Below are 26,373 nucleotides of genomic sequence, written 5' to 3'. Positions count from 1 at the left end.
TTCATCCTATACCTTCACTGTCTAATTTCATGAACAAAACAATAAGAACCAAGGAAAAAGAAAATCATTTTTGAGTCTCGACTACTCTGGTGATTTTCCTTTTACATACTCTTGTCTTCGTCGTAGTTGAAAGGCAGGGGTACGGACTTGGAGGCACGATATTTCCCAACGTTGTTTAAGTGCTCATTTTCCAACCTGAACAGCAGAAAAACTACTACTGTTAGAGAAAAGCACGATATTTACATTGTTGATGTCTAATGCTTCATACCTGAAAAAGTTCCATATGCCTCGACGAAGGATTTCCAAACAGGCAACAACTGCAAGGAATGCTTTCTCGTGCAGAAATGAGAGATCTTTAATATCTAGAACCAATTGCATCCATACTAGTCTCAGAATAATGTCAAGAACCTGCCATTTGGAGTTCGAATCATCAATAACGTAATTTCAATGCAAGAGTTTTGTTAATCCTATTCAAAGAGGCTTACAATGGCAACAAAGTAGACAATCTTGTGTGGCACAAGTAGCTTGTCTCTCAACCAGGGGTTTTTGGAATTCCTTTGCAACAGACCCCAATCAATGACAAGGTCCCAATAAGTGTTTGCAATTGTAGTAATTCCTGAAGTTGATGCTGCCATTACTTTCCAAAAGGTTCCTCTCTTCTGATCATATAGTGTCCTCGTTACAAGAGCAACAATAGTTGAGAAATATTTGAGGCTATTAAGCCCTTGCATCGAATCTTTTTCTTCAAATAAGCGACGAAGACACTGTATATAGCATGAAATCATACGAAGCACCATATTACATAATTGTCAAGATATCTGTAGTGGGAAATGGGAGTGATGATTTGCGGTGTAAAAATTCTCAAACCTGAATAAACCGAGACCAAAAGGGAATAATTGCAACAACTATGTATAAGATCTTATAAACTTCGCTATCTTGACATGTGTTTGATCTTGTTTTGAAGTTGCCCCATACATAGTAGCAGACATAGAATTGCAAACTCCTAATTGCTTGAACCTGAAATAAAGAGCACAGTGTGGTTTTTTGCGATAAGCACAGGACAATTTGCACATTATACTGACTGAATCATCAACATTTTGGTATAATGTAGATGTTACCCATATAGAAAAAGGCTGAGTGTCAAACCTGGCTGGTAAGTTGATCTGCCAAGATGAAATCTGGTAGAGTAACCTGTAAATTGATGTGCAACTAGTTAGTCCTGTGATACTAACTAAAGTATGTGAATCTGTATATCTCTTAAACAAACTGCTGGTACCTTATAGAGGGGAGCGCATAGGCAGTGCCAGGAAGTTCTTAGAAAGAAGAAACGACTTGAACGATATAAAATGTTCAGAGGACAAAAAGTTATTAGAAGAATAACCTGAAAAAAGAAGAAGATTTAAGATCATTAAGGGGTTTAATTTTTTGTATAGATCAGTTGTAGAATGATAGTAGAAGGAAAACTAATGTTTCTAAACTTACAAACAGCAACACAAGTGGGATCAGCTCTTTCACTGTCTCATAGCTTCCTGTTTTAGGGTCCATATCCATATCCAGGTGGAAGAGTGAAGCAGCCAATGCAAGAACTGAAAGACCAGAAGCAAGGAGGAAAACTTGTTTGTAACCTAACTCTGTTCCCTGCTTGAAGCCAAATATGAAGGGATAATTGACCCGAAAACGCTTCCAGTAGTATACATTTGCCCCATACATGAGCATATGGAGGACAATGTATCCAAATAGGCTGCAAAGTTAGAGCTTCATTACTCATATGTATTGCTTAAAACATGGTTTCTCTTGTAGACCAACATTAGGAAGGAATCAATATGAATTTGTAAAAGTCAGATGTTTAGTTCACCTATACAGTGGAAATATGTTATTCATATACTTATCACGATCCTTATGCTCTAGAAGGTGCTGTGCACGTATCGCTACAACAATAGCTGCCACTAATGCTATTGAGCAGCCAGAGAACAAACCTGTAGGTGAAAAGTCTATCAGTTACTAAAACGAACATATGGTTATGATGCAGTATACAAACTTTTGTTAAGCACTTATCCTGGATGAAGATGATTCATTTAAAATTTAATTTTGCATTACTTAGTTCAAACTGAATGCAATAGCTTCAGTTGAACCAGCAGAATCTGTCCTCGGCCTTTGATTACATAGAAAGAGAGTGTTGATGCTAATAAAGATGTATGCTTACCCATGAAAAATGTTACTCGGTGGGTTTCTCTTTTAGCTTGTGGTCTTAAATGTTTCATTCCTTTCCTTCGATTGCCATTGACAAAATGTTTTACGAATGTGACCTCCACTCTTTCTATGAGCTTGTTAGCCTAAGGAAAAGCAAAGATTGATGAGAAGTTCAAACTTCAAATTATAGTTGCAAGTGGAATAATCGAAGGAAATATACCTCATCTGAGTTACCAAGATCAGATTTATCAAGCATATCTGAGTATGATTTAGAAGCTTTCCTTGAAGTAGTCTGTATCAGTAAATTACAGTGTTAAAAGGCAAAACTAAAAATTTCTACTTTCTATTGCCAAATAGTTATCGATAACTTCAGTGTAGTACCTTATCATACTTCTTCATGATCTTAGAGAACGCCAACACATTTAATAAACTAATACAATAAATAGCAAAGTGTTAGTAAAATTGAACACCAAAACAACTACAAGTGGGAGAAAAAAATTGCACCATTACCGGTAGCTTTTCAGAAGTCTAAGCTTTTTATAGAACTCAACTAAAGCCGTTTTCATTTGTTCTTCAGCTTTTTTGAGCTCATCTTTGCTGAATTTTAAGTTTGCTTTTGAAGTCCTGATAACATTTTTCAAAGTCGAGATAGGTGTTGCAGGATCAATATTGATTTTTACATTGTCCAAAATCTCTATTGGAGCAGGCCTAAAACGCATGAGATTCCTCTTTTCTTTTTCTCTATTCCCTGATGTTGATTCCTCTTCCAGTATTTCTTCACCAGTCATCTCAACTTCTTGAATTGCCTCCATATGTGACCCACCTGTATTGAGGTTAAACACAAATCCAAACTAATTACATAATGGAATCAGTATTTGAGAAATTGGACTAACCTGGACTTCTTATATGAGTAGGAACTACTGATCCTGGAGACAAAGTACTATCATCATCCATCATCACTTGGTCACTAGGCATTCCAATTGAAGGTTTGTCAACCATAATTCTTAGAGCAATAAGTGCATCCATTTGTTTACTCAACTCATCAGCTTCATCCTTCACTTCCTCTACTTTTTTCTTGTAAAAAGTTATCACCTTGTTGAATTCATCATCAAGTCTTCTAAAGAAAACCATCTCATATTCTCCACCTTGTTCAGATGACATAAGAAACATAGTTTGATGGTGTCCTTGTGACCCTTCTTGTTGCAGTGAACTTACTAAAATAACTTCTTCATCTTCATTGTCAGTTTTACCAGGTGAACCTTTGAAACTGAATCTACTTTGTAAACCACTAAAAGCTCTGTACATAGATATCCTTCTCTTTAATGAGCCTTTTGGTGTGGCTGCAACTTCAGGTAATGGTGCATTTTTCTTCTTGAAACAAGATATGTCTTTCAACACACCTTTTAGATAATTATAATCCATATAGGCTTCTTGCCATTCAGGTATCATTTGGGATGTAAACTCTTTCCCAAATTTCATCTTTATCAAAACTGTTTGGTTTTTCTTTAAGATAAAAAAAAAAAGAAGTGGGGGTTTTCTCTGTTTTTACCAAGAATGAAAAAGATTGGAGTATATATAAAAATGTTGGGTTTGGGGTTGTAGCCGTCAGTGAAGAAAAGGTCAAGAATCAAGTTGGTCTCCAAACCTAGTAAGGTTCCTAGAATGTCGTGGAAAAAGGTCAAGAATCAACCGCTTTTCTTTTTTGTTTTCTAAATTAGTTTAGGGATTTCGGAGCCTGAAATATTGTTTAACAATGGCAGCAGCAGCAACCCAGAAAGTCACTGAACTGTGGGGGCTGTGTCAGAGGTGGCCTCGCCTCTTCTTCACAACAATGGGCAGAACCACACTTTACAATGGTTGCCAATTTTGAACTATTCACTAATTGACTTCCCCATTAACAATTAAATCACATATCAGATTTCTAACTTTACCATTTCTATCGTACCTCATTTATTTTCGTACTCTCATCGTCTCAATATGATTTGACATGAAATTTAATAAAGTAAAAAATATTTTAGAATATACTAAAATATTATTTGATATTATGCTACATGACATGAAAAATTAAAATTTATAAGGGAGAGAAATCAAGTAATTTTTTTAATGCACGTACAAAATCTTAATTAAAGGTGGTTGGCCAGTCTGTGTCCTAGCTGCTCTACTTAGATAGAAAAGGAAAATATATTATAGTACTTGATATTTTTTGCCTTCGTTGAAATGTCAACTTAATTTTTCATTATTTTCATTCATTTTATTGTACACGAGATCATTTCATGTTTACTGGATCACACCAATTTCAACAACCTTTACTTTACTTCCTCCCCTATATATTAATGAGTACTTTTAACTTCGATTTAACAAGAGTTTTCCTTTTAATTAATAAAAATAATACTAATAGTTTTTTAGCTACGTAAAAAAAGAACTCAAATATGAGTAATAAATTTAGAAGAAAACAAATAATGCCTTGTTGTTGATGATTAAAAAATGTCATTTACTTTGGATTAAAATAAAAAATTAGTACGTGAAGTAGTAGTTTTCAAATTATATAAATGATGACTAAAACTATCCAAATAGAAAAGAAAATCAGGGAGAAGACAAGTTTGTAGATATTGTATAATATTGAAGCAGCGTGTCATCAAATCTCTGTCAAAAGATCCAATTGGATAAGAATGTACCATTTACCAAACTTTCTTCTTTCTTTCACCATTACCCAAAGTTGTTGACATTTTTTTATTAATTCCATAATAATTGCTATATCGCTGTAACCTTTATTTTTTTGGCGAGAACAACTTCACTCTGTAATAGTGTACAAATCACGAGGGATGCATTTGTTATTCTAATTTTAATAATCTCAACCGGTCCTTGATTATCAAATCAAAAGAGTTATTTTTTCAATTACCCTTTTTGTTAATTGATATTCAATTGTGATTTTCTTTCCTAGAATTAATTAAAAATTAGTCTCGGCTTCCCATAGGCCGTATGCTTGAGCAATGTCCGATTTCTAGATATGTATGGATGATAGTGTATTCATTGTAAAATACTCGTTTTATGTGATAAAGTAAATTCAGACAAAATATTAGTATATAAAATAATCTTTCATTTTATGTGAAGATTATTTTATGTTTTAGGGCATCTCCAACCCAATCTTCTATTTTACTCTTTAAATATAAAGTTTTCTATTTTTTCAGACAACCAAATCCAACTCAATTCTCTATTTTACTCTCTAAAAATAATCTTTTTCTCTCTCCTCAATATTATATTATTATTTCTATTTCATTCTTATTTTCTTATTTCATAATATAAATCCTTTATTTTTTTTCCCCAAATAATTACTTTATATAATTTTTAATGTGATATAACATTATTTTTTATTCTAAATTTTTAAAGAACATAAATTGCAAGAAAATATAATATAATACATAAATTAGGGAACAAATTCAAATAAAAGTGACATACAATTACATAAACACTCAATTTTCAAAATTATTACGTTGCTCGCATAAATGCTCTATTAATGCATTACGGAGTTCAAAATGAGCATTTTTGTCCTTAATTTTTTTTATGTCTAGCTAAAAATTGTTCAAATCGGAGATTTTCATCTATCACCATTTCTATAGTTGGAGTTGGAGCCTCTACGGCATCTTGAATTGGTGCATTGAGATCACGTTCATCCTCAATTATCATGTTGTGCAGTATAATACATGTAGTCATTATATCATGTAGCACTTCCTTTCTCCAAAAACGTGACAGTCTTGCAATAATTGCAAAACTTTGAATACACGTTCAACATCTTTTCGGCACGATTCCTGTTTCATCGCGAAATATTTCTTTTGTTGGGAATGAGGATCACGATTAGTTTGAACAATTGTAGACCATTTAGGATATATACCATCAACTAAATAATAACTCATATCATATACCATCACAACCACAATCACAACCACAATCGCAACAATTCTCGGAATCATATCCTAATTTTTTTTCCGAATAGTGCTAAATCTGGAAACGACCTACCGGATTTCTAAATTATTGTTGTGATCAATTAATTATTATGTTATGTATTGTACTTTATTTTGTATTTAAATTATTATGTTATGTATTATATTGTATTGTTATCTTGTATTTAAATTATTATGTTATGTATTGTATTATTATCTTGTATTTAAATTATCATATCATGTATTGTATTTATAAATTAAATTTTTTCATCTTGCCATTTTAATTTTGCGTATTCTTTATAATGAAAATTAATAATAAAATAAAATTTTATTATTCACGAAAATTAGAAAAAAAATTAAAATACTATTAATTTGAAATTAAAATAGTATATATTAAATAATATTTAAAAATATTATATTACATTTAAAAAATAATTATGAATATTAGATATTTAATTAATAGAACTATATGTAAAATAATATGTTAATTAGAAAGTAATAGAAATAATTATAAAATAATGAAAAAGTGAAATAGAGAGTGTGAATAGTAGTTCTCCAAATTTGGAGAACTACTATTCAACTCTCTAAATTTGAAGAATAGAGGGTGATTTGGAGGTGGGTTGGAGTGCCCATTCTCTATTTTAGTCTCCAAATATAGAGTATGGAGAGTAAAATAGAGGTGACTTGGAGATAGTCTTACTCCAACCAGATGTCACCTAGAAATGCTGGAACTTGGAAGTCTTAACAGTGAAAGAAGAAGGTTGATGAACAAACATGACCCTTTTCCTATATATATTCTAATGACTTTTTTTAGACGTTTTCTAAAAAGTCCTCACAAAAATGTATTTAAAAAATAGGTACGTAAAATGAAATACATGATGTAACGTTTCACAATCCATGTCATGATTTGAATTTTTAATTCTTTTATTTGTTATATGCATATACAATTCAAGTAAAAAACAAATAAACCTAACTAAACCAAAAGATTAACTTTATATCCACATCGACTCTAACAGTGACAGCATATTGATTGATACATTTACCATAAGGTCAAAGTAAATGATGTAGTATTCAGTTAATTTTTTTAGACTTTTATTCTCCAAAAGTTCTTTCAAAGATATCGATTGAGAGTGATAGATGTGTGTATATAAAATAATTCCACAATATGACATAGTATGACTCGTATATAAATAGATTTAGCTATAAGCTACAAAGTAGAATTAATTTCATGAGATTGAAAGGTCCCCTACACATCAATTATGCTCTTAAATTATATATTGTATTTATTTGTTGTATCACTATCACTATACTAGGTCGTCCTGGCAAATGTTAATGTTAAAATGATTTCATGTGACAATAAATAGAAAAAAGGAAAAATTACAGAAATCCCACATTTTAGTTTACTTATTACCATTATCCCCTATAAATTTTACAAATCTCCAAAATCCCTCATTTTCGCGCATCAAATTAATGTATCAGCGCTTATATTATTGTATCTCGCACATTAGATTAATGTATCAACGCTTATATTATTGTATCTCACGCATCAGATTAATGTATCAGAGTTATATAAGTGTTGATACATGCGCAAAATACAATAATATAAGCGTTGATACATTAATCTGATGCGCGAGATACAATAATATAAACGCTGATACATTAATCTGATGCGCGAGATACAATAATATAAGCGTTGATATACTAATCTGATGCACAAAAATGAGGAATTTCTGTAATTATAAACTTTTAAGGGATAAATTGTAGTTTTGCTTTAAAAGTATGTGAAATCTGTAATTTGCCCTAAAAAAAATGACTTTTATGTGATAAACTTAAATATGATGACTTTTATATGGTATTTACGAATTACAAATTTTTTTATTTTTTTTTATAATTCTGACTTTTATGTAACAAAATATATTACATAAAAATAACGTTTGCATGATAAATAAAGCTGAATAACCATCGATTAAGATATACTCAATTTTACAAGATGTGTACTTTTTTTTTGACATATGTACATTCATTTTTGGTCTTCTTCTGACGATAGGGAGTTGCTTGGATGGTAAGCACCCCTCACTTCCAACCCAAAGATTGCGAGTTCGAGTCACCAAGGGAGCAAAAGGGGTGGGAGCTCCTAGGGAGTTTAAAAAAACAAACAAAAAAAAAACTTTTGGTCTTCTTCTTGATCAAAGGTTAATAATTCTTCATCTAACTTTTATCATCATTATTGTATTTCTTCTATTATTTCATTCGAATAATCAAAGTGATATTTTATTTGTGGACCAAGTTGTAATTGGAATATATATAACATGAGAGAATCAAACAATATGACAAAGACCACACAAATAAAATGAACAGTCAAATTCACAAGAAAATCAAAACAACGTGTTATAGACCAATACTCCTAGGAGTTTAAAAAAACAAATAAAAAAAAAACTTTTGGTCTTCTTCTTGATCAAAGGTTAATAATTCTTCATCTAACTTTTATCATCATTATTGTGTTTCTTCTAATATTTCATTTGAATAATCAAAGTGATATTTTATTTGTGGACCAAGTTGTAATTGGGTGAAGAATTGGTCTTCTTCTTGATCAAAGGTTAATAATTCTTCATCTAACTTTTATCATCATTATTGTGTTTCTTCTATTATTTCATTCGAATAATCAAAGTGATATTTTATTTGTGGACCAAGTTGTAATTGGAATATATATTGTTGACACCCAATTTTGACCGACCTTTAACCCTTTTTGGGAATGCTATCTGATTAAATACGCATTTTAAAACATATTTTGAATTCTGAAATTTTAGTCGATTTTGTCTAAAAATTGTAATTTTAGTATGCATACTTTATAAAAATTATTGTAAATACTATTAAAATAATTTTAAATTATTAGTAAAACTCGAAATAATTCAAATGTTTTAAAAATTTATGTAATTTTAACTATAATATTTTATGGTATTGTAATTGGATAGTATTTCTTTAAATTTCCTCAAAATCATTTAACTTTTAGCCTATTCTATTCTAATTCATTTCAATTCTAGCCACTTCAATTAAAAATCTCATTTCAATTTTAGCCTTTGATGATTTCAATTTTGGCCCATTCTTACTTCAATTTCAGATTTCAAGTGATTTAATCCCGTCCGTCCATCTCTAAATTAAATCCTAGATCAAATCCTAGCCCCTCATCTATTAGTTTTATTATAGTTGTTTTGCTTCAATTTTATTTTGGTATTGTAATAGTTGTATAACACTAACTCTCTCCTATATATGAAATAATTTGGGGATCGTCTAAGGGGGGGGGGGGGGGGGGAGGGATTTATATGCTACTTGTTTATTTTTATTTTTATCGTAACTTATTTGTGTTTGAAAGCATGCTTATAGGATTGTGATTTGTTTGATAGGCCGTATTTTAACAACTCCATTTTAATCTAACTAAAATAAAGCAAAGTATGTTATTGTCATTAATCATTTATTTAATCCTTTAATTAGTTTAAAAGTGGACTGTGTTTTAATTGCTTATTATAGTGTGTTATGGGATTAGCATTAACCACCTTCATACTCCTTGTTTCATGTAATTCAACTAAAGCTCCCTTTATATAATAAATGAATAATTTTTTGTAATAATATGTTTTTATATTATTTTGTCATCTTAGATACCATGCCTATAGGATCCAAATAATTTTCAATATGTTTTGGGTTTACAAATTATGCATATAGGTTTAAACTTGTTACATATTAGATAAATAGCATGCCCATAGGATTAATAATTTGTTTAAATGAATTAGATATCATGCCTATAGGTTTGATAATATTTTCAGCGTATTTGCATTTAGAAATCATGCCTATAAGTACTATATAGTATTTGGACTGTTCGACCACCTAGATATCATGTTCCTAGGTATTATTAATTAATTTCCAGCATGCTAATGACTGAAATAATATAACATAAATTTGCCATTGGTTTCAGCATGTTAAACAGTTAAATAATATTCAGTTATAATTATTTCTTTTAATACTGCAACATTACTATTTCTGCTACCTAACATAAATTTAACGAATCTGCAACAACATGTTTTAATCTTGAAATCTGCTACTGTTTTAAAAAGTATTTTTCTGCATTTGCTATGTGTTTATCCCAATTAAAATCGGGTACTAATTATTTTCTGCATTTAAACACCGACTGTCACTTAAAATAACTTCGCATAATAGTCTAATCTGCTACTTCATTAATATGCTATTTTCTGCATAATCTGTCACTTTAAATTTGCTGTCCTAATAAAATTCTGCTCGAAATATTTTAGTTTCTGCATTATGAATAATTGTCTTGCCACTTTTAATCAACTAAATAAGTAATTCATGCATGCTCTATTAATAAAATAAATAAATTTTGCATTGTGTCATAACCCTTCGTCCTTGTTAAATTATTTATCACATTATTATGAATCCTGCTTATGTGTTTGTATGCCACACACTTAGCATGAGACCTTTTCACTCTATCTGTGTTTGCCAGCATGTGAATTAAAATCTAGAGGCCAATGTGAGACTTATGTGCTAAATGCTCGTCCTAAATTGTTTGACTTGGTGTCTAGGTGGGCCTATTAGGAGTTTATTTCAGTCTAAACCCTTCCTAATAGTAGTTTAATGCCTCTTGGACCTTAAGCGGGTACGCTAGGCACCCTTTTGGAGACGAAAAGCATGCGGTGGTGGGGTAGGGGTAGTTTAGACCCTATGGAGATGATGACACTGACTCAGGCTTAAAAGACAAACATTGGTTTTGTCTGTCCCTACATGGAAGCCGATAAAAAAAATAAAAAGAAAGTCGAGTGTTGATTCGTAAAGTCCTTCAGAGTCTCCCTTTCCTTCTCCCTTTTATATGTTTATAATAATTATATTTATTTGGGGTAGTTTAATAAAAAAAAAAATGATTATCCTATTCGATTGTGTAAGTTCTGTCTTCTCACTTATCTTCTATAAATTGTTTCATGTTTTATATATATATTTAATGTTATGTCATGTCATCACTTAGTTTTGCATGCTTAATTAAATAATAAATAAATAAATTGATCTTAATTGTTTAATATTAGTTATCACTTAGCAAGCATGTTTAAATAACTAATAAATGAAGTGACCTTAAATGCTACTTGTAACCCCCACATAAATTGCATGAAACACGGCCGGGGCCCACATTTGTGGACCTCGAGGGATGCCTAACACCTTTCCCTTGAGGTAATTTGAACCCTTACCCGATCTCTGGTTCGTTGACCTTAGTTAGATTTAGTTTAGGTTAGATAGGTGCCCTAACGCGCCTTAATTCGTTAGGTGGCGACTTTTCATTCTTCAAAACCCAAAAGAGTTATTAGGTCGTGCACCAAAACCCGTTTTGAGAAAAACGGGGTGCGACATATCTAACATGAGAGAATCAAACAATATGACAAAGACCACACAATACAATGGACAGTCAAATTCACGAGAAAATCAAAACAACGTGTTATAGACCAATATTCCATATTAGCTACTTCATGCTTTTCCATCGTTATATATAGAACTAATTCCTTCTAATTTTTTGTCCATCTAAAAGCTTATAAATGATCTTTGACGATATCAAATTAATCAAAAAGTTATTTACAAACAACTTATTTCATAAAAAATGGAATTTATAATTTGAAAATAATACAGGTTACATACTATGACAAATAAAAACGATGTGATAATACTATAATATTTTATTACAATATCGATATACTGTATGTATAAAATTCATATGGCTTTATTAGACAAATAATTTCCTTTGCCTCGGTCTATGTTTTTGGTGGGCTGCTCTATGTACTTAAGAAAAGAACAAAGCAAGAAAATAAGCGTGTAATTGTCGTTTGATTTGACTTTAGACGTATTATTCTAAACTGTATTGTATTGGAGGACTAATTCCATTCAAATATTCATATGTTCTAATAAAGAAAAGTGATTAATATAAGGTCAACGTTGGAGCTAAAGGTTCAGATATCGATTTGGTCAAATCCAATATCATTTATTCAAACAATGTGTTTATGTTAATAAAACTCATTGAACTTTCAATTATTAATGATTGAAGTCATCGTTCTAAAATCTTGTACTTTTCTTGGGCCGTTCGTTCAACATTTCAAAATGCATATCGATTGTCGTACCCAACAAAAAAGAAACAAAGAAATTAGGTGTACTGATGATCCTCTTTGGTATACACAAAGATTTTCCCACCATCTTTTCATCTTTAATTTTAAATTTAGAAGAAACCATTTACAAAATTCTAGTATTTTATTAATTAAAATATTGTATGTATATTCTCTGAGTTAAATGAGCAAGTTGAAATAAACATAAGAGAGTCAAAATTGATAAATGGACGGGCCATTACTTCATTTAGAATATATATAATTAAATAATAAAGATGTGCTCTTTCTAAAAACTTAAGTTTTTAGATGAGATGGTCACATATTTCAATATGATAACATAGGTTCTGAGATCGATTCTCTCCGCCATCAATATCAAAAGAATTTTCACGTGCTTGGCCCATGAAAAAAGAACCAGCCGGGAGTGTTGAAATTGAAGAATATAATTATGAAAAATTACCTATTAATTATTATAATATCAAAAGAATTTTCACGCAAAGGGGCGTGTTGAGATTCGAGAATATAATTAGGAAAAATGACCTATTATAACTTCACCCGCCTAATTCTTAACTTTTTTAAAAATAATCTAGAAAACAATTATTTAAAGAAAAAGTGGTGAAAATTTATTTCCTGTTAACAAGGATTAGCAATTTCTTATTAGATGTTAAGTGTAGATTTTCTGGTCTGTTCTCATATTCAACTAGAAAATGAGTATATAGTCTTTACTGATTAATATGTATTAATTATTTCCTTCACTCTTCATTTGTCATATACGACGACGTATTCACTTACGGTTTATTGTACATGATAATAATAAGAATTTTGAAACTCTTTTGATATGGATGAAGAAAGGTGAGCGGATATTGATTTGGCGTTGAATCAAAGATTTTTTGCGAAAAGCTGCAATTGTAGTATAGTCAAGCACGAACGATGAATTTATTTTCATGAGCACATATAATTACATTAAGGATTAGACTGTAGCAGTAGATCTTCACTGTTGTCATTTTCTTTTTGTCCTATACCTTAATTCACTTTATAATTTCATTAACAAAACTATATTATATGAATGAATCAAACAACTACTCCTTGCTGATTCTTTTGATTTTCATTTTACAGACTCTTGTCTTCGTCGTAGTTGAAAGGCAGGGGTACAGACTTGGAGGCACGATATTTCCCAACGTTATTTAAGTGTTCATTTTCCAACCTGAACAGCACAAAAACTACTACTACATGTTAGAGAAAAGGAGTAGTTTGTTGTCAAATAAAACAAATGTTAATTCCAGTTTTAGGTGATATATATATATAGAAAGAAATTAAACTCAATAGATAATGAATGCATCCATCTGACCTGAAAAAGTTCCACATGCCTCGGCGAAGGATTTCCAAACAGGCAACAATTGCAATAAATGCTCTCCTATGCAAAAAAGGCAGTTGTTCAAAATCTAGAACCAACTGCATCCATACTAGTCTCAGAATAATGTTAAGAACCTGCAATGTTTACACTCAAATAATCAAAAACATCCGCTGCAAGTTATTTATATAGTTGTTGATTTTTGAAACCTACTTACAATGGCAACAAAGTAGACAATCTTGTATGGCACAAGTAGCTTGTCTCTCAACCAGGGGTTTTTGGAGTTCCTTTGCAATAAACCCCAATCTACGACAAGGTCCCAATAAGTGTTTGCAACTGTAGTAATTCCTGAAGTTGATGCTGCCATTACTCTCCAAAAGGTTCCTCTCTTCTGATCATATAGTGTCCTCATTACAAGAGCAACAATTGTTGATAAATATTTGAGGCTATTAAACCCATGCATCAAATCTTTCTCTTCAAATAAGCGACGAAGACACTGTATATCATGAAGTCATACAAAGCATCATATTAAATATATATTTGTCAAGATAAATATTGTTAGAAGGATCATTTTTCTTGTGTAAAACTTCTTAAACCTGAATAAACCGAGACCAAAAGGGAATAATTGCGATGAATATGTATAAGATTGGGTAAATTCTGCCATCTTGACATGTATTTGATCTTTCTCTGAAGTTGCCCCACCCATAGTAGCAGACATAGAATTGTAAACTCCTAATTGCCTGAACCTGAAATGCAAGACCTCAATATTATACTTCTATCTGATAAGTAATTCAAAATTTGCACATTACACTGACTGAATTGTCAACTTCTTGGATCCTCTTTTTGTATAACATAGAAGTTCAAGTGTCAAACCTGGCTAGTAAGTTGATCTGCCAAGAAAAAATCTGGTAGAGTAACCTGCAAAATGATGTGAGACATTTTACTATCTATGTAAGTTCTGTTATATTAATGTGTGTGAATCTGTATATCTCTTAAACAAACTGCTGGTACCTTATAAAGGGGAGCCAACAGACAGCGCCAGACACATCTTATAAAGAAGAAACGACTTGAACGATATATGATGTTCAGAGGAAAAAAAGTTATTAGAAGCAGAACCTGAAAAAAGATTTAAGATCATTAGGAGGTTCAAAATTTGAAACATGTTGTATAGTCTATAGATTAATTGTTGAATGTAAGTAAAAGAAGAAGTAATGTTTTTCTAGACTTACAATCACCAGGGCAAGTGGGGTCAGCTCAGTCACTGTCTGGAAACTCTGTGTTTTCGGATCAATATCCATATCCAGATGATAGAGTGCAGCAGCCAATGCAAGTAACGAAAGACCAGAAGCAAGGAGGAGAACTTGTCTGTAACCTAACTCTGTTCCCTGCTTGAAGCCAAATATGAAGGGATAATTGACTCGAAAACGCCTCCAGTAGTATATATTTGCCCCGTACATGACCATATGCAGGACAACGAATCCAAATAGGCTGCAAAGACACACCTTCATTACTCATATATAGTGCTGAAAACATAGGTTTTTCTTGTATATAGACAAACGGAAAGAATCAATATGACTACAAACGAAAGATGATTAGTTCACCTGTACAGTGGAAATATGTTTTCCATAAACTGTCCTCGACTCTCGTTCTCTAGAAGGTTTCCTGCACGTATCGATACAGCAATTGCTGCTACTAATGCTAATGAGCAGCCAGAGAACAAACCTGTAGGTGAAAAGTATATCAGTTACTGAAATGAACATATGACTGATGCTAATAAGGATGCATGCTTACCAAGGAGAAATGTTACTCTATGTGTTTCTTGTTGTGCTTGTGGTCTTAAATATTTCATTCCTTTCTTTCGATTTCCATCGACAAAATGCTTTATGAAAGTGGCTTCGACTCCTTCCATGAGCTTAGAAACCTAAAACAAAAAAAGATTGATGATCAGTTCAAACTATAGTCACAAGTGGAATAATGCTGAGAGGAAAACAATTTTTGAAATTGAAGGAAAATGTACCTCATCCGAGCTACGAAGATAAGATTTTTCAATCACCTCTAAGTATGATTTAGAAGCTTTCCTTGAACTGATCTGTATCAATAAATTGCAAGGTTACTTGGCAAAACTTCGAAACTTTCTATGTCAAATAGTGGTAACTTCGTGAGTATAGTACCTTATCATACTTCTTCATGATCTTGGAAAATGCCAACACATTTAAGGAACTGGTAAAAAATTAAAGTGGCAAAGTATGAGCTGATTTGAGCACAAAAACAGCAGTAACTCCTCTTTTGAGGGTAAAAATGCAACATCACCTGTATCTTTTTAGAAGTCTCAGCTTTTGGTAGAACTCAACAAAAGCCTTTTTCATTTGTTCTTCGACTTTTCTGAGCTCTTCTTTGCTGAATGATAGGTTTGGTTTTGAAGTCATGATACATCTTAAAGTTAAGATAGGTGTTTCGGGTTCAATATTGATTTTCACATAGTCAAGAACCTCTAGTGGAGCAGGCTTAAAATCGCTGGGATTCATCTTTGTAGTATCTCTTTTCCCTATTGTTGCTTCCTCTTCCAGAATTTCTTCACTTGTCATCTCAACTTCTTGAATTGCCTCCTCTTCCAGTATTTCTTCGTTGTTCATCTCAACTTCTTGAATTGCCTCCATATGTGGTCTACCTATCTTGGGGTTAAACAAGAATTCGAACAAATTAAAGAGCAATCAAGCAAGTTTCAATAGCTAAAACATCTTTTATGATGGTTTTGAGTCACTCTACATTACTGTCAAAAGCAAATTACTGAGGGCATGAATGACCCAAAATGGTAACTTATTTTCCCACCAAAAGATGGAACAGTAACATAATAGCCATAGTATCAGCAGAGATTGGACTTACCTGAGCTACTAAAATGCATAGGATCCACTGATGCTGGAGACAAAACACTATCATCATTGCTAAAAGGATCGATGACTTGGTCACTTTGCGCTCCGGTTGAAATCTTATCAACTTTGATTCTTAGAGCAATAAGTGCATCCATTTGTTTACTCAACTGATCAGCCTCAAACTTAACTTCCCCTACTTTTTTCTTGTAAAAAGTTAACACCTTGTTGAATTCATCATCCAGTGTCCTAAAGAAAATCAGCTCACATTCTCCGCCTTCTTCACAAGACACGAGGAAGGTGGTTTCATAGTGACATTCAGATCCCTCTTGCTGCACTGAATTCACTGCTATCACTTCATCTTCATGATTATTTTTCCCTTTGAAACTGTTGTATCTAATTTGTAATCCATTAAATGCTCTGTACATAGATAGCCTTCTCTTTAAGGACCCTCTTGGAGTGGCTGCAACTTCAGGTAATGGTGCATTTTTCTTGTTGAAATTCAAGATTTCCATCAAAAGACTTTTGAGATAATTATAATCCATATAGGCTTCTTGCCATTCATGGACCATTTGGGATGCATATTCTTTCCCAAATTTCATCTTTTATCAGTTTTTTTTTTTTGGTTTAAGAAAAAAACTGAACTTCCTCTGTTTTATATTGTAGCCATGATTGGAGGAATGGTCAACAATCAAGTTGTTACATAGATGAGTAAAAAATAGGAGGTTTCAAAGAATGTATTAGAAAAATAACAAACATATGAATTAAAATTAATCTCTTCTCATTCTCTTGTTAGTTGAGGAGTTTAGAAGTTTTCACTGTCTCAATCAATATTTTAGCTAAATCTCTCTCTTTAATAATTCATTTCCTTTAAAATGAGTGGAGCTGTAAGTTAGATATGCACATATTAAAGGCACCCATGGCCCATGAATATTAGTGATTGTTTTATGATGGTGGTGTTTGGTCCATCTTTTATGCGCTTGATTGTCCAGTTAGTACATTCTACTTTATCTGTCTCTAATTACTTATTCACTTTTGAATTCATATACCTATTAAGAAAAACAATAATTGACATAGTGAATTTATTATTTTACCCCTATTAATTATGAAGTGGATGAATTAAAAAACTTAAAAATTTCAAGAAGTTCTACCTTTTTCAAAATAATTAATTGAGGATATAATACATAAAAACAAATTTTCTTTTTTGATTTGTCAAAATGGACAAGTAATTAGGAATAACTAAAAAAAAAAAGTGGACAAATAATTAAGGATAGAGAGTACTCCAAGTTTATCATATAAAAAATCACTTTGTCAAAGAAAAATCATCCAACTTTGTCGGTCATGTTAACTAAAAAGTAAGGTAAATGTTACCTGAATTTTCATATTTTGTACTCCTAATTAGCTTAATAAAACATATTAAATGTAATAGATTAATTTAAAAGACTTTTCCTCGGATCTCTCTTTGTAATATAATGCGATTACTTGTATGATTTAGTCGAAGGCGGACCCACGTGTGATATATCTATATACTTTGAGATAGACATATTTTATTAGGCATTCAAAGATATTAAAGTTGATTTAGCTCGCATGAAGCTTAAAAATATCAAATAAGATAAGGGGATGACTAGTTCATTATACAAAGTAAAATTTAAAATTAAACCATTACTCCATTTAAGTAAACTTTATTTAAATGAGTCATTTAGTTTATATATATATATATATGGTAATACAATAATTTTATATTTTTATGTTTAATAAGATTATCATATGAATCGATATTAGGTACATGCTTTAACCAACGTGTATTAGCCGTTGACAATGTATCCATCGTCTTCAAATCCTGAATTCGTCCTGAATTTTGTGCGACATTCATCCTTATCTCCTTGTTTTATGAGAGTTCCAAAGGGAAGTTTGCTAGCCGTCTTTACTGACTAATCAATCGTATACACATTCTTTTCCTTGGGTCTTGTAATTGTGGTGTTAGCTTACATAAAAACTGATGGACGACCTTCACTTGTTAAGTCATTTCATGTAAAATGTTGGAAATATATGGGACCTCAACATTCATTGTTTTGTTAAATACCAACTCTTTTGATATAGAAAGGTGGACCCATGTATATTAATTACTATTTGCTGTATTCTTAGCCAATTATTTTCACGTGGTTATGCTAATTCCATGCATAATAGATGCTGCTTCCTCCACCAAGGCTAGGATTAAGAATTTGGGGTTCTAAATTTTAAAATAAAAGAAAAAAATATTACAACCCCACAACACTAGATGTGAAAAGCATTTTCACAACCTTTACCTACAACTAAGCTATAAATGAATTTTATTAGGGGGTTCACATATTAATATACATATATATTTATTTAATTTTTTAATATAAATACATGATCTACAGAAAAGTTAGTTGGTTCGTCCAAACTCATGAACCTCCACTTAGCTCCGCCTCCGCCTCATTTTATATGAGTTAGAACTAATTTGGATTGACTTAATAACATTAGCTTTTAAGTCAATGTCAAACTTAAATTATTTTTAAGTCAAAAAATTAAAAAGTATGGGGAGATCTACTTTTGGTTTTTAACTTATTTTAAGTTATTTATAATTAGCTTGTCGAACACTTTCTAACTTATTTTAAGTTATTTTTATACTCCCTCTGTCCAACAATAGTTGTTCACTATTAACTTGGCACACCCCTAAAGAAACTATAAATAGAAAGGTAATTTTACTATATCACCTTTTGAATATAATAAATACAATGTCTTGAAAAATGTAATAAGAAAATGACTATAATTAATGATAAAGGTAATTAGGAACTAAGTGTAAAATCATCCATTGATTTCATAAAGTGGACAAGTATTGTTGGACATCCCAAAATAGTATAGTGAACAACTATTGTTGGATGGAAGGAGTATTTATCAAACACTTTTAGAAATAAAAAACTGACTTAAAAATGGGTTTGACCAACTTATAAGTCAATCCAAACACCCTCTTAGTTTGACTTGGCATAGAACTTAAGAAATAAAAAAAAACTTTTGAAACTTGTGGAGAAAAGGCCCAAAATAGTCCTCCATCTTTGGGTTAAGACTCAAAGTCATCCTTGAATTTTCACATGCAGCATTAATAGTCCCCATGTTTGCAATATTAGTGCACTTTTGGTCCTCCTTCAAAATTTTGTCTATTTTTTAACATTGATTTTATTCATAATTTATGTGTGGAATGTTTAATTGTCATTTTGTATATTTAGTAGAAATAATAACTCTATGTGAGAGATTGTGAGAAGAAAAACACCTTATTTTGTTTAGTAGAAATCGTATTGCAGGTAAAGTCGAGAGGTGTATCACGACGATTTCACGTACAATAATACAATTTTTTCTTTTCTTGCAATGTCATATGTTAAAATGTTCTTAGTTTAACTGCAGTAATATTTTTACTGAACAGAACAAAGTATTTTTCTTCTCACCTTCTCTCACATAGAGTTATTATTTCTACTAAATATATAAAAATACGATGGGACATTCCTTACATAAAATTATGAACAAAATTAATGTTAAAAAAAGGCAAAAACTTAGGGGAGGATCAAAAGTGCACCAATATTGCAAACATGAGGGACTATTAGTGCTCCATGTGAAAACTCAAGGATGACTTTGAGTCTTAACCCAAAGATGAGAGACTATTTTGGGCCTTCTCTCGAAACTTGTGATCTTGTTTAAGAATAACAAAAGTTCTACATTTGTGATTAATGAGATAGTGTGAACTCCTTATAAGGCTTGAACAATCCTCTTCCATTTGAGTTAGCTTTTGGGGTGTGAGTTAGATTCAAGACTTAATTTTACATGACATCAGAGCAGGACTCATCTCACCCAATGTTGGGCCCCTTAAAAATAAAAAATTGTCCACGCAACAGATGCTAACTAGTGGGCGTGAGTTGGGGTGTTAAAGAATAACAAAAGTCTCACATAAGGGGTCAATGAGATTGGTGGACTAAAGTCTCAGGGAAGTCATGGTCCCTTTGAACTAACTTTTGGGGTGTGAGTTAGACCCAAACCCTAATTTCACATATATAAAATAATGATAGAGGTTGTATGGTTATAAATCATTACATTAATGGTAAAATTGATATTTTAAAGATAAATTGTTATTTAATATAGAATAAAAATGAAAGTGAACATATAAAGTGGGACAAATGGAGTAACAATTTTCGCGAAAAGGTGCATTGGTGTTTGAAAAAAAATAATACATATATTTAGATATTATTTATCTCACATTATAATATTTTTATTTTTATTTTAAAAGTATAAATTATATTAATTTATGTTTAATATTATAGTTTTACCGTGTAGATATAAACTGACATAAAGAAATTCGAAACAAAAATAAATTAAAATGAAAAGAAGAAACAAAAAAAGGAAAAGGGAAGGGGAACAAGTGGAGGACATAAGTCCAGTCCAAGAAAGGGAAAAGAAATTAAATTCGTTGAAGAATAGCAGCATGCCAAGCGACCAAACGTCACTGGAAATTTTCCTGTGCGCCTCCCGGTTGCGCTGTAATTCCGCATTTAATAAATTGGTTTGTATTCAGTTAATTTATTTGGAATTTTTTTTATATTTATAAATAGTCCATTTATAAATCAGAGGAATTTCGCCATTTTAGATTTCACGTTTAAGTTTACCATGGTAAGTAAACTTATTTAGTATTCTCTTTTGAGTCAAATTTTCATTAAAAAAACATAAATTAATTTATTTAATTAATTAAATTGACCAATGAAAATAAATTAATCATTTAGTTTTTTTGTTGGTCAAATTCATACTTTCAGGTTAATAACTCTTCTTAAAGGTAAAATAGGAATAATAATGTTATTTATGTATTGGTTTTGTGAAATGAGAAATATTAAGAAACATTTATTTTTTAGTAAATATGACATAAATAAGAACGGAGGATTAAATTCCTTAAAATTCTTTGCGTGCTCCGTAGTGTATGGTCGTGTTGTTTGGTATCCTTTATCAGATTTTTGAGTAATTTATAAAACATGATTATTATTTTTTTTGGTGAACAGATCATTGGGTTCTGGTTTGACCAATCTTAAGTATTTTTCTGAAGCAAGTGATAAAAAATGCTACCGAAGATAAATTCAAGCCAAACAATGGAAAATATGATGAGACTTTTCATGAGCAAGTGTTTTTAAGACAAGAGGCTGGATTCAGCTTCTTCTTTTTTTCCCGTGTAATTTCACAAACAAAACTCTACTACTATAAACAGCATTGACAAACTATACTATAAACCAGAAAATCATTTTGAGTCCTTTGATTTGCTGGTATCAATCAGTTAAACAAAGTTATTGACTCTTGTCCTCATCGTAGTTAAAAGGCAGAGGTACCGACTTGAAGGCACGGTATTTTCCAACGTTATTCAAGTGCTCATTTTCCAACCTGAACAATGATGAAAACAGCATAACTATTATTGTTAGATAGAGCGAGGGCTTAATCATGATCTTATTATGTGAACAAGTTAGCGGAAGCTAACTTTCATTTATAAAGTAGATACGATTTTAACTTATATATACGGAGTCTGAATCTGAATGTGTAAAAGTTATTTACATTGTTGATGTATAATGCTTCATACCTGAAAAAGTTCCATATGCCTCGACGAAGGATTTCCAAACAGGCAACAACTGCAAGGAATGCTTTCTCGTGCAGAAATGAGAGTTCTTTAATATCTAGAACCAATTGCATCCATACTAGTCTCAGAATAATGTCAAGAACCTGCCATTTGGAGTTCGAATCATCAATAACGTAATTTCAATGCAAGAGTTTTGTTAATCCTATTCAAAGAGGCTTACAATGGCAACAAAGTAGACAATCTTGTGTGGCACGAGTAGCTTGTCTCTCAACCAGGGGTTTTTAGAATTCCTTTGCAATAGACCCCAATCTATGACAAGGTCCCAATAAGTGTTTGCAACTGTAGTAACTCCTGAAGTTGATGCTGCCATTACTCTCCAAAAGGTTCCTCCCTTCTGAGAATAAAGTGTCCTCATCACAAGAGCAACAATAGTTGAGAAATATTTGAGGCCATTAAGCCCCTGCATTGAATCTTTCTCTTCAAATAAGCGGCGCAGGCACTGAGTCATACAAAGCATCATATTAAATATTTGTCAACAAATCTCTGGTCAGCATTATTTTTTTTTTGTCTGCGAAAATTCTCACACCTGAATAAACCGAGACCAAAAGGGAATAATTGCAACGACTATGTATAACATCTTGTAAACATTGCTGTCTTGACATTTGTTTGATCTTGTTTTGAAGTTCCCCCACACATAGTAGCAGACATAGAATTGCAAACTCCTAATTGCTTGAACCTGAAATACAAGAGCACATTATACTTCTTTCTGGTAAGTACTGCACATTATACTAACTGAATTGTAGACTTTTTGTATCCTATTTTGGTATAATGTAGAAGCTTCCCGTTTAGAAAACGGCTGAGTGTCAAACCTGGCTGGTAAGTTGATCTGCCAAGATGAAATCTGGTAGAGTAACCTGCAAAATGATGTGCGACATTTTAGTATCTATCTACTTTCTGTGATATTAATGCGCGTGAATCTGCATCTCTTAAAGAACCGCGGGTACCTTATAAAGAGGAGCGCATAGACAGTGCCAGGCAGTTCTTAGAAGGAAGAAACGACTTGAACGATATATGATGTTCAGAGGACAAAAAATTATTATAATCAGAACCTGAAATAAGACTTAGATCACTAGGGGATTTGAAATTCGAAACATTTTGTAAATAGATCAATTTGTAGAAACAAAAGTAAATAGAAGAACTAATGTTTTTCTAGACTTACAATCACCAGGGTAAGTGGGATCAGCTCAGTTAATGTCTCAAATTTTCGTGTTTTCGGATCCATATCCATATCCAGGTGGGAGAGGGCAGCAGCCAATGCAAGAAATGAAAGACCAGAAGCAAGGAGGAGAACTTGTCTGTAACCTAACGCCGTTCCCTGCTTGAAGCCAAATATGAAAGGATAATTGACCCGAAAACGCTTCCAGTAGTATACATTCCCTGCATACATGAGCATATGGAGGACAATGTATCCGAATAGGCTGCAAAGATAGAGCTTATTACTCGTAAGTATTGCTTAAGATATGGTCTGGCTTGCAGACCGACAAAGGGAAAGAATCAATATGACTTTGTAAAAGACAGATGGTTTAGTTCACCTGTAGAGTGGAAATATGTTATCCATATACTGTCCACGATCCTTATGCTCTAGAAGATTTCCTGCACGTATTGCTACAGTAATAGCTGCCACTAATGCTATTGAGCAGCCAGAGAACATACCTGTAGGTTAAAAGTATATCAGTTAGTAAAATGAACAAATGGTCTTTATGCAAGTGAGATGACAGGTCAATCCAGATGTCTCAAAAAGAATTGTTATACAATACATTTGACCTCCGATTACATAGGAAGAGGAAGTTGATACTATCAAGGATGTATGCTTACCCATGAAAAATGTTACTCTATGTGTGTCCCTTTTAGCTTGTGGCCTTAAAGACTTCATTCCTTTTCTTCGATTTCCATTGACAAAATGCTTTATGAATGTGACCTCCACTCTTTCAATGAGCTTAGCAACCTAAAAAAAGCAACGATCGATGAGAATTTCAAGATATAGCTGCGACTGCAATGATGCTGAGAGGAAAATAGTTTTTGAAAGTGAAAGAAAATGTACCTCATCTGAGCTACCAAGATAAGATTTATCAATCATCTCTAAGTATGATTTAGAAGCTTTCCTTGAGGTGATCTGTATCAATAAATTGAAAGGTTAGAAGGCCAAACTATATAGAAGTACTTTCTATTGCCGAATAGTGATCACTTTAGTAATAGTACCTTATCATACTTCTTCATGATCTTAGAAAATGCCAATACATTTAAGAAACTGCAGAATTAATTAGTAGCAAAGAGTTAGTTGAATTGAACACAAGAAACAACTATGATTCATCATTTGGGAGGAACAAGATTGCAACATTACCTGTAATTTTTTAGAAGTCGAAGCTTTTGATAAAACTCAACAAAAGCCATTCTTATTTGTTCTTCAGCTTTTCTAAGCTCTTGTCTGCTGAATGATAAGTCAGATTTCGAAGACTTAATCACATTTTTCAAAGTCGAGATAGGTGTTGCAGGTTCAATATTGATTTTTACATTGTCCAAAATTCCTACTGGAGCAGGCCTAAAACCCATAGGATTCATCTTTGTTGTATCTCTTTTCCCTGATGTTGATTCATCTTCCACAATTTCTTCACTACTCATCTCAACTTCTTGAATTACTTCCATATGTGACCTTACTGTAAAACAAGAATTCAAAACAAATTAAAGGGCAATCATGGGATGGAGTAAGTAAGCAAGTGCCAGCATCTAATTTATCAATTCCTTTGTTTCTCCCTCTCTACTTCAATGTCACCCATAAAAAAGACAAATAACTAAACGTGACGCCTATGATGGAGGGTGGATTAAGGAAAAGGACAGACAGAGAGCATATACTGTCTTAAGCAAATCCCACATGAAAAAAAGACCGAAGTAAAGTGTTATATAAGACAGAACACAAGTTCACATGATTCCTAAACTATTTGACACAAATTAAAAGGGGTAAAGTATTAGGAACACTAATTGATATCTTTATCACATTGGTTGGCCAATACTTACATTGACTTCTCAAATGAAGAGCAACCACTGATGCTGGATCCATCCCTTGTGCACTATGCATTTCAATTGAAGGCTTATCAACCATAATCCTTAGAGCAATAAGTGCATCCATTTGTTTACTCAATTCATCAGCCTCCGCCTTCACTTGCCCCACTTTTTTCTTGTAAAAAGTTAACACCTTGTTGAACTCATCATCAAGTCTTTTAAAGAAAATCATCTCATACTCTCCACCTTCTTCAGATGACATGAGAAACATAGTTTGATGATGTCCTTGTGACCCTTCTTGCTGCACTGTATTCACTAAAATAACTTCATCTTCATGGTTATTATTATTATTATTCCCAGAAGAACCTTTGAAACTTGTGTATCTACTTTGTAATCCACTAAATGCTCTGTACATAGATATTCTTCTCTTTAATGAGCCTTCTGGGGTGGCTGCAACTTCTGATAATGGTGCATTTTTTTTCTTGAAATCTAAGAGATCTTTCAAAAGATTCTTTAGATAATTATAATCCATATAAGCTTCTTGCCATTCATGGACCATTTGGGAAGTAAATTCTTTCCCAAATTTCATCTTTATCAAAAGCTCTTTTTTTTTTTTTTTTTGTTGAAATAAAAAAGTGAACTTTCTGTGTTTTATCAAATAGAAAGATTGAGCTTTAAATAAGAATGTTGGTTTTGGCTTGTAGCGCGTGATTGGAGAAATGGTCAGCAATCAAGGTGTTAAAGGGTCGCTAAATCTAGTACAATTTCCAAGAATGTCACACAAAAGTACAAATTTATTTTAGGACTTTGAAAGTTTTTTTGTTGTAATATGAAAAAAAATGGCAGGAGGACCAAAACCCAGAATATCACTATGTCTCAATCAATATTTCAACTACTGTCTCTTCTTATAAGATTTGGGGCTGTGTATGAGCTGGTTTGTGCCATTAACAACTTTTTTTATTATTTGTTTTATGACACTGGTGATTTGTCATTTTGGGCACTATTCTACTTGTTATGAGACAACAATCATGAAAGCAGTAGTAACGAAAAATAACACAATTTACGCGTGAATCTCTTAGGTCGTTTTGTAGAGGGCATAAAAATAATGCATAGAATAGAGTGTATTAATAATGTTTGCATTAGTAATGTTTGTATTAGTTATGCATAAATTATGTTTTATGTATTGTTTGGTTTGGTGTATTAAAAATAG

At 32.0% G+C, this 26,373-nt stretch overlaps 2 protein-coding genes across 4 annotated transcripts; both read right to left on the bottom strand.

Annotated features, from left to right (window-relative positions):
• Positions 1 to 54: 54 nt before the first annotated feature.
• LOC125811159 (phosphate transporter PHO1 homolog 3-like) lies at positions 55 to 25,782 on the bottom strand. 3 transcript variants are annotated; one of them, XM_049490676.1, is made up of 14 exons: positions 25,357 to 25,775; positions 3,084 to 3,282; positions 2,701 to 3,013; positions 2,572 to 2,620; positions 2,411 to 2,482; positions 2,204 to 2,333; positions 1,856 to 1,976; positions 1,483 to 1,741; positions 1,277 to 1,381; positions 1,147 to 1,191; positions 868 to 1,017; positions 486 to 764; positions 269 to 408; positions 55 to 195 (listed from the first exon to the last, which is right to left on the bottom strand). In XM_049490676.1, exons 1-14 carry the CDS (start codon positions 25,750 to 25,752, stop codon positions 102 to 104), a joined length of 2,352 nt encoding a protein of 783 aa, XP_049346633.1. In that variant the 5' UTR covers positions 25,753 to 25,775; the 3' UTR covers positions 55 to 101. The 3 variants fall into 3 exon arrangements, with proteins under 3 accessions (XP_049346633.1, XP_049346634.1, XP_049346635.1); XM_049490677.1 differs by lacking the exon at positions 25,357 to 25,775 and having other exon boundaries at positions 3,084 to 3,703; XM_049490678.1 differs by lacking the exons at positions 55 to 195; positions 269 to 408; positions 486 to 764; ... (8 more) ...; positions 2,701 to 3,013; positions 3,084 to 3,282 and adding exons at positions 21,709 to 21,916; positions 22,110 to 22,249; positions 22,327 to 22,605; ... (7 more) ...; positions 24,366 to 24,414; positions 24,508 to 24,820 and having other exon boundaries at positions 25,179 to 25,782.
• On the bottom strand, positions 13,362 to 17,096 carry LOC125811157 (phosphate transporter PHO1 homolog 3-like). Its single transcript, XM_049490675.1, has 13 exons — positions 16,503 to 17,096; positions 15,930 to 16,287; positions 15,791 to 15,839; positions 15,637 to 15,708; positions 15,411 to 15,540; positions 15,221 to 15,341; positions 14,849 to 15,107; positions 14,631 to 14,735; positions 14,493 to 14,537; positions 14,216 to 14,365; positions 13,837 to 14,115; positions 13,617 to 13,756; positions 13,362 to 13,472 (listed from the first exon to the last, which is right to left on the bottom strand). The coding sequence occupies exons 1-13, from the start codon at positions 17,086 to 17,088 to the stop codon at positions 13,379 to 13,381; spliced, it is 2,388 nt and encodes a 795-aa protein (XP_049346632.1). The 5' UTR covers positions 17,089 to 17,096; the 3' UTR covers positions 13,362 to 13,378.
• Positions 25,783 to 26,373: the final 591 nt, after the last annotated feature.

This window comes from Solanum verrucosum, unplaced genomic scaffold, assembly GCF_900185275.1.
Source record: "Solanum verrucosum unplaced genomic scaffold, falcon-dt-bn FXZP01000032.1, whole genome shotgun sequence".
Classification (NCBI taxonomy): Eukaryota; Viridiplantae; Streptophyta; class Magnoliopsida; order Solanales; family Solanaceae; genus Solanum; species Solanum verrucosum.
The sequence above is the reverse complement of the archived record's forward strand: the minus strand, read 5'-3'. Positions and strand labels throughout refer to the sequence as shown.